Below are 11,636 nucleotides of genomic sequence, written 5' to 3' on the forward strand. Positions count from 1 at the left end.
GGACTATAGAAGCTATCAGTCTATAGCGCCTACAAAACACGTTTTTAAAGTTTTCAACATTTCTAATAGTTCAAGTTAAAGCTCATGTCAGTTTATTTGTATTCAACCACGTGTTGAATAACTTGTTATTCCTCAGAACAGGAGCAGGTGCTAACACAAAAAAATGTACAGTCGCAAAACATCTTTCTTTCTTTCTTTCTTTCTTTCTTTCTTTCTTTCTTTCTTTCTTTCCCTACACAGGAAAACATCAGGATCCCCCTTTGGGGTGTACAATTGGGAAAGCAATTGAGCAATTGAAAGCAATTGGGAAGAGAGAAAAAGGTTGGGTTGAGAGAGCATATAGTGAGAGAGCCTGTGCGTCTGCACTCTGTGTGTGTGTGTGTGCGCGAGCGCGCGCCCGTGCATGTCAATCAAAGATGATTCTGGTGTCACTGCGAGGCAGAGTGAGACTGCCTGCAGCTGGAGTGAAACTGTTCAATGAATGCCTCCTAAAACAATGTTGGCATAACTAAGAAATTAAGTTATGGCCTGGGCCGGCCTAGCGGTCCAGGCACCTAGGCTGGTAATCCAGGTTCGAGTCCCAATCCCGGCAACCTTTGCTGTGTCTTCCCCCATCTATCTCCCTGTTTCCTGTCAACCTTCTGTGATCTATCAATAAAGGCAAGTGCCTGGGGAGCACTTGTAGCTGTAGCTCACTTGCTCAAAGTTGGGCCTTGTAGCCTGAAGAAGGTCAGAGTCCAGTAGTACACCCAAATGTTAGGCTACCAGTGTGACAGAAAGGTCACAAAGGACACTACCTTTCTTGTATTCAGGCTACAAGGCCTTATATAGCACCTTTTCAGACAAAGTGCTTAACAACATAAAACCAAACCAAACAAACAAACAAAAGTTCTGTACCAACTGCAGGCGGTGTGAGGATCCCTTGCTGAGTGTTGAATAGAGGGCGTTACAGTAGACCAGCATTGACAACTTTGTGAAGGTTAGGGGTGGAAAGGACTGGGCAGATTCTGTGAATGTTTCTTGAATGGAAAAAGCATGTGCGAACCATAGATTTTACCTGGGCCTCAAGACAGAGGTCATAGTCCAGTAGTACACCCAAATGTTAGGCTACCAGTGTGACATTAGCTGACATGGAGTCGAGACAGTTGTGTAATTGGGTTCTAGAGGTGAGAGGGGGTCGTCCTCTTGCTCCGTATTGGCGTCGATCACCAGCTCTTTGTTCAGCAGTAGACAGAGCTCTACACCAAAAATAGCCAATCTACAAAATCTCAACGCATCGCCTTGTGAGCGTGCCTATTTTGCCTATTTTGCTAAATAGCATCGCTCCCCTGCACTCCCCCTCCACTACACCACTCAGGGACACTTAGCCAGGAGAAGAACTAGTGACCAACTGATTACCACTAAGCTACCCACTAAGCTACGTACCTACGTACACCCAAAGGAAATTAACATTTTAAATTGGCCGGTCTGTCTGCCTACAGATGGATATTTATGCATTTCTGTTTATCCCAAATACATATTTTATTATGATCCTCTAATGCCTACAGTCTCATGTGCCTATAGACACCTGTCACACCTCTCACTCCAGCATATAGGCCTACTGTGCCCGTTACATTCATCTAGGAACAAGCACATGAGTCATCATGACAATACTTAACCGTTAAGGATCGCAATGTGGAAATGACACTTGGAGAGCCTGCCGCCAATTTAAGTTAATATTTTACGCAGCAATGCGGTATTGCAGTTGAAAAGGCACTTTAATATGCTATTCCTTTTTTCTTCATTTCAATTGCAATTGTTATTAACATGGATTACTATTCTATCAAACAAATTCCTATTCCAGGTTCCTGACACCAATCTGCGCACCATGGGGGACCGGGCCTTTTGCTCAGCAGCACCGCGCCTGTGGAACAACCTCCCCATGGACTTGAGAGTGCCACAGACTATTGACTCTTTTAAAACAGGCCTGAAAACGTTCCTGTTTCGGAAGGCGTTCTCATGTTAAATTGTTGTCGTTTTTGCACTTGATTATTTTTATTTTTGATAACCCTGTTTTAACCTGTGATTGATTATGTTTAACCATGTAGCACTCTGAGATTCCCTGTGAATGAAAAGTGCGTTACAAATAAAATTCATTATTATTATTATTATTATTAATTGAGTGACAGTTTATCGCCTTGAGGTGCACACATACACACACAAATGCTTGTTTTTTGTGGTATAGTGAGCTTGTGTCATCTTTCAATATGCTGTCATCAACATGAGACTCCTAGACAAACATGACAAAGACAACTCTGAGACAAACATTAATTTCATTTCATTAGACATGGCCTCAAACTAAACATCATTTCAACAAGCATATCAAATAGAGAATTTGACATCCACTAAGCACATTTGATATGATGCTAATATTATTTTCTTATACTTTTCAGGGGATAACACTCCAGATATTTGGGTTTTAAATGATTAAATCTAATAGAACAGATCTATATGAGTCATCTCTATATGGGCCGGTCCACCAGGTCAAAATGAAAGGTCAGTATGTTCCAGGAGGGCAATTTAAAGACTAACTTGTTAGATCTCATAGATTCCAACCACCACCAATACTACTGTACAATGTACATATAGCTTTACTAAATAATAAGTAATGAACAGGAACCCATCAGCAGTTTTGGGTGCAGTGTAGCATTTCAGCACATGGCAACATCTGCTGACTCATATATGTTCAGACACTTTAGTGGAATTTCATGTAACAAAGCAACTAACTAATATTAAATAGAAGATTGATCATTAACCGTTTTGGATCTTGGGTTACAAGTTCCCCACTGTGAGATTCCCATAACAACTGTAGCTTCCATGTTGCATGCAACGTTTCCATGAGTGTTTTACAAGTCATACTTACTGTACTGAGTTTATTTCTAACAGAGAGGAGAGAGAGAGAGAGAGAGAGAGTTTACTGAGTTATGTAATATTTAGGTAAATGTAAGTAGCCTAAAATATGGCATTAAACCACAAATGAAAACAACCCCACTTTTGGGAGTTGTTTGTCCCCAGAGGCAAGCTGACAAAATCCTCTTGTTTGAGGAACGCAAATGAAAACTGTAATTTTATTTTCTGTCAACAGACAATAAGCTAAATATTAGCGGCAGCAACGGTCTCGTGGTTGAACTGGAAGGGCGTTTACATATCCCTGTAAACCCTCCTCCAACCAACCCAGGGATATATAACCTCCTGTACAGCTCCAAACTCTAAGCAGCAGCCTTATGAGCGAATGAGTCTGACGCACTTGCTCCACTGAAACATCTGTCAACTTTGCTCACAGAGGCTTGCACTCTCTCTCGCTAGTCACTACAGATAGAAAGCGGCGTGCAGTGGACCCATATCACACCGAAAGAAACGTTCACTGTGGACCAGCTGTGGACTTGCAAGTGAGTACTAGTAGTCTACCAGTTATTATCTTTTTACTCCCATTCATCACTTGTTACGTAGCGTACCTATTTGTCGTCGTAACTTGCTGATGCGCGGATGGCTGCCTGTTTACACAAAAAGAAAAATCAAACACTTTTCAATTATGCAATGCAAGCGCATTGCCAAAGCTAAGAAGATTTACAGAGTTCGTGACCAAAGACAAGACTGAATAGGCCAATTAATCGCCCTCTCCGCATTATGGTTCGTTCTTTGAAGTTTTAAGTGGCTTTGTGATTTTATTATGCAAAGCATTTCAGCTATTTTGCGATAGAATTGTGCAATTAGGGCCCAGGGGCTCTAATTGCACAATTCTAATTTAGGGCTAATGTAGGGCTGCCTGCCACGGTGTGCCAGTGCCACCACACATTTGCTGTTTTTGTTAAATTATTAAATCAGTTTTAAACATTTTGGTCGTTTTCCATGCCTTCATTGCCTTGTTGGATTGACACAGGCAGGTCTAAATCCAACAAGTTTGCTCATCATGTTAATTTATAATCATTAATCAAGTCTAACATGCATTACTATTCATTGTTTCAAGCTCTATTCTTAACTACCTAATATATTTTCTTTTTTGCAGCATCTATCATCAAAGGCTGACTCACAATGGCTGAAGTTCCTCTCTCTATATCATGTCATTTTATAATGATGCCTTCAGACAACCCCTGTATACCTAGATAGCATATAATCAAGTTCAGCTTTTTACTAGAAAGAGTATAATTTATACACACACTACCTCATAAATCACTGTCAAGCTATACTGAAATTGGCTGAAAGACATTTTTTCAGAAGTAGCCTAACAATGGATACTACTACCTTAGCTACCATAGCTTCCTACACCACCATGGCTGTGGCTTACCAAGCTGACATGTCAAGCTACTTGTGGCTTTTAGTGGTGGGCTTCATCATAGCCTTTATCCTGGCCTTCTCTGTGGGAGCCAATGATGTGGCCAACTCATTTGGCACAGCGGTGGGCTCTGGTGTGGTGACGCTGCGCCAGGCCTGCATCCTTGCCACTGTGTTTGAGACCGTGGGCTCCATTCTCCTGGGAGCCAAAGTCAGTGAGACCATCCGCCAGGGAATAATCGACGTCAGAATGTACAATGGCTCTGAACATGTGCTAATGGCTGGATCCATAAGTGCCATGTTCGGTAAGTGATTGATCTTCTTCTTTGATTATCGTCGACTTGTCAGAATCCCCAAGTTACTATATGTAGTAATTGTGTGGTGCACGTGAACAAAACTACTGTACCATGTTCTCCCTCCATAGTCATAGTTACCTTCAGCAAGGTCCTGCACCTCCAATTGGAGCTTGTCATAATGCAACTTCCTAAGAGTTTATGTTGTTTGTGTCTCATTCTCAAAGACTTGGACAGATCATTGTTATAAAGATGTTTTGTTTACAGTCCTTACAAAAAATGGATAATGTTTGATCAGGTAATTTTCATAATCATCTTGTGGGACAAAGTGAGGCTATAGGTTGTCATTTTTTTGTGCTTCAGGTTCTGCTGTGTGGCAGCTTGTGGCTTCTTTTCTGAAGCTTCCCATTTCTGGAACCCACTGTATTGTCGGAGCTACAATCGGTTACTCCATGGTAGCTAGAAGTTACCACGGGATCAAATGGATGGAGCTGCTCCGCATTGGTAATTACTGTTGGTTTTTCCCATGGCTTGGAACATTATTTAAAATTGTATATCAGGTGGGCATTGTACAATTAAATTATTTCCATTTTCCAACAGTTGCATCCTGGTTTCTTTCACCCCTGCTGTCTGGAATCATGTCAGGAATTCTCTTCTATTTTGTTCGCAAATTCATCCTGAACAAAGTAAGAGGAAAGACAATGTCAAAAATGTTCAATGTCGTCTACAGTATACTGAGTTCTCTACTGTGTTCAGATCATTATCTCAGTCACTCCATAACTTCCACAGGATGACCCGGTGCCCAATGGCCTCAGAGCTCTTCCTATATTCTATGCTGTCACCATGGGCATCAACCTGTTCTCCATCATGTACACAGGAGCTCCAAGTGAGTACAAAGACAGGCGTATGTCATACACACACTCTACACCCCTGGTTCTCCGGAAGCACTCTCTCACTGCACTGCACTACAGCAGCCATTGAAATCCCTGGAGCAAGAGTTTGACTGGCATGAAGTCTGAATAGATGTGTTGCTGCAGACTCAATGGAGTGCTCTTCCCACTATTGTTGATGACTATCATCTTATGACAAAAGCAGGTGATAAAAAGATGAAATATTTCATTAATATTTCAACCTTGACATAATTTCTTTTGTCAAAAATAAGTTTTCCACTTGGGAAACATGAGAAACAACATATTTGTTTTTATTTTTACAGTTACAAAGAGCTTAAAAAAAACAATACAAATACAATAAGATATGTATAGAAAACACTAAAAACACTAAATAAAGAAAAAGCATTCAAGTAAAAAAAAAAGATAGACTAAAACTGAATGAATTGATCTGAGAAAATATGGGCATTAAATGGACAATTTCCGCTCCTTTTTGTTTCATTTGCAGGATTGAACTTTTCAAGAAGTCAACTGGCCTGGGCCCTTCACTGAAGGCTGCAGGCCGGTGTGTGTATGGGTCAAGGAATAATGCACACCATTACACCCCCTGCTAGAACTATCTCTCTACAACACATTTTTGCACTCACACATTCAATCCACATTCTAACTTCCTCAAGCTGAAATAGTCATTCAGAAAACTCATTATACCTCATTGGTTTCATATAAATTAGTGAACCCTTAAATTCTTGATACAGTGTTCCATCTCTGTTGAGGGCCAGGCCTCACTGAAATAAGTCTTGTTAATGGCTATTTTCTTTGGCCATAATATCCCTGCACCCCCCGTTTGGCCCTGTGTTAGTAATTATTGTGTCATTGTCTACATGGAAAAAAGGGTAAGTTGTCCCTAAAATATTGAGGATTAAGTCATCTTCTCAGGATTCACCTCCATAGGAAAGGACCACAAACCTTTGCTGATGGACTGACTTCAATCATAAATCTTTATTTAATTAGTGCCATGTAAGTAAATTGTCCCTGTCATGAAACATTGTCACTACCAAGTCAACCAGTTAAAACAAAATGTTACTTAATCTGAATAATAACCACACGACAATATATTTTGCAATTGTATGTACTAGATCTAAAGCCTAAATTGACTAGATAGAACTGTACTTAACTGAAACTAGTATGTGTACTCCAAATTATCATTGTGCTGCAATGTCTCGCTGCATGAAGGAGATAAAGAGAGTGAGGCATTGTATCACATTGATACAGTCTGGCACTGCATGGCAGCCATACTAAAAGTTCAGAACTGTCAGTTGAGACTTTTTGCATAACCTCCGACAAATCATGTGATCACCATTCACAAGACGGTGAAAAGGAGTTCCATCACATGTTCCTTGATGTCTTGAATAAACAGTTTTTTTTTTTTACTGTAAATTGACTATATTTTTAACAGTTATTAATTTCTTTCTTTTTACTACTAAAAGAACACCAGGCAATATTGTTTATGGATTAATTACAAACATGTTTTTTGTTGTCCCTTCTTGTTTGAGATGGTGTACTCTCTCATGTTGTTGCCCTTCTCTGTACCTAGTGCTGGGTTTTGACAGCGTGCCATGGTGGGGTACATTGTGCATTTCGTTGGGTTTTGCTGCTGTCACAGCTGTGTTCGTGTGGTTTATTGTCTGTCCGCGCCTCAAAAACAAGATCAAACGTGAGTTAACAAGCTTTTTTCCTTTTAAAATCTTATTGGAGAAAGTTATTTGCACTACCTAGTGAAAATGCATGTGATAATTTAGCAAAATGTGTGTTTATTTGGTGGCAGTTTGGCAATTCAAGGTGAAAAAATAGTTAATCTCTCAAATTATAGTATTCACTTGAAAGTCATTGTAGTAACCAACAATACATTTGCAATTAAAACCTGACAAACCTGAAATTGTGTACAAATTCAAATCTGAAGTGTCGCTTTAAATTGACACTCCGGATTTTGCTGTGTTAATATTAAATTAAAATTAAATAAATTGGCATCATCATTGCTTCCCTGCATCTTGCTGTTTGGTGGCTGGAGCTTTAGTTTACACTAGTTTTTACAACAGGGAAAATGGCTGCTAATCGCTGTGAAACTCCACTGATGGAGAAGAACTCAACCAACCCTCCCAAAGAAGTGCAGCCATCCAAACCCATTGACCCTGGACCTGAGACTGCTCCAGCAGACACTGAGAAGGTGGCTTTCAGCCTGGGAGGTTCAGAAGATGCTGATTTGGATGTCAATGAAATGGACACCAAAGACTTAGATATTGGCAATGGTGAGATTCATTAATTAATTAAAAAAACAGTACATTTGTGTATTAAACTAATGAATATTGTTGTTCACAAATGTAAATGCATTATAGATTATTGTTTTTGCGAATGTGGAATATTAATTATGTGATGTTATTTCTATAGCACTAAATGGCACTTTTGGCCCCATGACCATCACTGATCCCCACAGTGGACTGTCACACACAATACATAAGGACTCTGGGCTTTACAAAGACTTGCTTCACAAGCTCCACATAGCGAAGGTTGGGGACTGCATTGGTGACAGTGACACAGAGGAGCGGCGGTCCATGCGCAGGAACAACAGCTACACCTCCTACACCATGGCCATCTATGGCATCCAGGGGGACCCCAAGTACAAGGACAGTGACAGTGGGCTGCAGAGTAGGCCAAGAGTGGGCAGCTACAGCAGCTACAGCTCAGCGGCGACCAATGGCGGGCCAGTCAACGATGGGAGCGGAACAGTAGAGGCCGGCAAAGACCTTGCTCTGGAGGAGGATGAGCTGGAGGTTGACCAACCAGAGGTCACCGTGTTGTTCCATTTCCTACAGATACTCACGGCATGTTTTGGCTCCTTTGCACATGGAGGGAATGATGTCAGGTACAAAGCAGCTATAGTATTCAAAATAATTGCTGCACTGCTCTGTGAATTTCGTATAATCACATTTGTATTTTGGGCCATTTGGAATGTTACACTGTAAGATCACTGGTCCCATATAGAGTTAGTTTTATACTCTCAGAGTTAAATTAACACTCAGGATTTTTGCAGTGTAATCCAGAATGACCCAATGAAACTGGAACTGCTTCAATTCTTAGATCACCAACATTATATGCAACCAACGATAAGGAGGGCAAGGGGTACTGTATATCATGAAAGCTTTCTTTTCCATCAGCAATGCGATTGGCCCCCTGGTGGCTCTCTGGCTACTATATGATAGTGGTTCTGTGATCTCCAATTCACCCACACCCATCTGGTTGCTTCTGTATGGTGGAGTGGGCATCTGCATTGGTCTCTGGGTGTGGGGTCGGCGAGTGATCCAGACTATGGGCAAAGACCTCACACCAATTACTCCCTCCAGGTACTGTACCGTGCCATATACAATATCATCAACGTCTTCATTCAGTAGCCTCAACTTTCATGTGCTATTTTATCATGCCACAGTCGTAACACAATTATTTGACATTTAGTTGGCCTACTGTACCTTCGTGAATGTGACGATGCTGTCGCATGTTGAAAATAGATCTACAAGCTCATGACGTGTTACGTTGTGACGCGTTGTCGACTTGTAGACTGGCTGGCTATACAGAGTAAAAATTAAGCAATACACTATTAAAAGGGCAATACTTTTGACTTTACAAAAATCTATAATTAATAACATGTTTTATTCAATCCAGTGGATTCAGTATTGAGCTGGCGTCAGCACTCACAGTGGTGGTGGCCTCCAACATTGGACTTCCTGTCAGCACAACTCACTGCAAGGTAATGTACTGTGCCAGAAGCATGCATATATATGAATTAAAAAAAACACCTCAAACCGATAGGTAGACAATCTTTCTAAATCGGTTCAGGTCTTAACGTGTATAATGAAATATCTGTGGCCAACCCGTGTGAGCTGGAGTGATGAACCAGCTGAAATCACACGTTGACTTACATACCATGCTGCCATGTCTCAATGCAGGTTGGCTCTGTGGTGGCAGTGGGCTGGCTGCGGTCCAAGAAGGCAGTGGACTGGCGTCTGTTCAGGAATATCTTTATCGCCTGGTTTGTTACAGTTCCTATCTCTGGCTTCATCAGTGCGGCCATCATGGCCCTCTTCATCCATGTCATATTGTGAACGTTGATCTGACAGAATACTGATGGTCTGTGACGCAGTATACGTGAATAATGTTTTTATAATTGAAACTGTATTGAAAGACTTAATTTCTTTTTTTCCCTGTACAAACTAATCACAATTGTAGCCTTTATATAGAACTGCACCGAGATGATAATGATTATGATATATCATTGTATGTTTGTAGTATTTTGCTTATTGTCTCATAAGGAAGATGCTCTGTAAATGGCTTCTGAATGAATAAACAATGCATGGCAGGACCTAAGACTGTTTATTTTATTTTTTTACTTTTTTTGTTCATCACATGAAATCTATATTTATAAAAGTATCCTTGATCAATTAAATATATTATTGAAAGAAGTGTATCTTTATAAGAACCTACATTGTGAATAAACATTAATACCAACAGCTTTGTATGTTTTTGTAAATTATTATGGTGTAATAATGCATTTCACTGTAAATTGACCTATTTAGTGACTACAGATATCACAAAACCTTTTACAAAAACTTAACATAATATGAAATTAAAAGTTAAAATACAAGTTTTTATTTAAATTGGCTAATGGAAGCACTGGCCGGCGGGCAGGCGGACCACGGCCACATCACTGTGCCTCAGACATAACCATAAACAAAATTGATAAGCCCATATTTAGGCATATATACCTGTCCTGGATGTCAAGAGCCACAGATCCTATACCGCTATGCCCTTATACATACAGTATATGGCCATGTGCATTATATATAGAAGGCTATTAGTAGCCTATGGGACTGACCGACTTCAAACTCTGCATGTACATTGGCAAGAACTCGAGGGAGTGAGGTGCCCGCGCCAGTTGAGTCATTCGGATATGCGGTGGTCCAGAATTTCTGATCGACTGATTTGTCCATATAGCCATATATGAATATCCAGTTGTCCACAACCACCGATCCAACTGATATACCCATATATGGGCATGCCAATATACTGTATGTAATGGATCTACCATAATTACAGGCCTTGTGTTCTTTCACCCATTGTGGACGGGAACCCTTTTTGGTGTTTTAAGGATTATGTTATACTTTAGCTATTGAAAAATATCAGATCTACAAGCTCATAGCGCGGCTATGTGCCACGCTATGAGCTTGGTAAGTTGGTTTCTGAGAACACAGTACAGTAACTGTTGACATAACTGTTGCCCCCTAGGTAGCCATATGTGACTGTCCACAATGAACTTGTACAACTCTTTTGTGAACACAGTTATTTGTCTTTTAGATATGGAACAATATGTAAATATCAGAAGTTGTCCCTTATCTGCCTTACCTTTAAATCCTGCCATGCCTGTCAACAATCCGTCATCAATAACCTTGTTTGACTCCATGGACATATACTCTTTCTACACAACATAAATTACATAATGTTGTAAAGTGATTCAATATTGAATCACCCATATTTAATATGTTTTTTGTCCAGTTTCTTTTGCCATTACATGCAAAACGTAAAACCCCACATGGAATCATTAATGTTTTCCTCATCAACAGAATATCTTCAACTTAATGACCCTAGTTAGTTTAGTTGGTAGAATTTGATCTACCCTGTCCTCAAGTTCTCAACTAACACTGTTCTCTGCAAAACCAACCATCAGTGTAATAACCATAATGTATAATCACTGACCCACCTTTATAACTTGTATGCTACAGTTAACTTGCCATCTATGTACATAATTATGTGGCTAAGGCTTTGTTTGTTGTTTGCTTATTGTTATGGAAAGCAGGACATGCACCTGAGAAAGAAATGGTGAGGTAATTTATAACTAATAGATGACTAATGTCATAGCTGGCTATCATGCTATGAGATCCACATGGAAGCCATGCATGAGGTTATTCTTGCTTTGTTGTGGCAATAAAACATTTTCTAATATTAAGTCTTGCATGAACTGGATTCAAAGCAAAGCAACGTTATTAGTACATAACGAGGACCAAAGGAAGCGCACATCCATATACCATCAAAGGCAGGT

General features: G+C 40.2%; 1 protein-coding gene across 2 annotated transcripts; it reads left to right on the top strand.

Annotated features, from left to right (window-relative positions):
• The first annotated feature begins 3,264 nt into the window (after positions 1-3,264).
• Positions 3,265-9,906, top strand: slc20a1a (solute carrier family 20 member 1a). Of its 2 annotated transcripts, none has more exons than XM_079515690.1 (11): positions 3,265-3,428; positions 4,046-4,616; positions 4,968-5,108; positions 5,205-5,290; positions 5,394-5,490; positions 7,086-7,205; positions 7,588-7,797; positions 7,937-8,411; positions 8,704-8,889; positions 9,206-9,290; positions 9,490-9,906. In XM_079515690.1, exons 2-11 carry the CDS (start codon positions 4,268-4,270, stop codon positions 9,643-9,645), a joined length of 1,905 nt encoding a protein of 634 aa, XP_079371816.1. In that variant the 5' UTR covers positions 3,265-3,428; positions 4,046-4,267; the 3' UTR covers positions 9,646-9,906. The 2 variants fall into 2 exon arrangements, with proteins under 2 accessions (XP_079371816.1, XP_079371815.1); XM_079515689.1 differs by having other exon boundaries at positions 3,265-3,416.
• The last annotated feature ends 1,730 nt before the right edge of the window (positions 9,907-11,636 follow it).

This window comes from Electrona antarctica, assembly GCF_951216825.1.
Source record: "Electrona antarctica genome assembly, chromosome: 12".
In the NCBI taxonomy this organism is placed as follows: domain Eukaryota; kingdom Metazoa; phylum Chordata; class Actinopteri; order Myctophiformes; family Myctophidae; genus Electrona; species Electrona antarctica.

Coding starts and splice junctions, on each gene's coding strand:
- slc20a1a (XM_079515690.1), top strand. CDS start 4,268: ATGGATACTACTACCTTAGCTACCATAGCTTCCTACACCACCATGGCT. Junction 8,412..8,703: donor CATGGAGGGAATGATGTCAG/GTACAAAGCAGC, acceptor CTTTTCCATCAG/CAATGCGATTGGCCCCCTGG. Junction 9,291..9,489: donor TCAGCACAACTCACTGCAAG/GTAATGTACTGT, acceptor GTCTCAATGCAG/GTTGGCTCTGTGGTGGCAGT.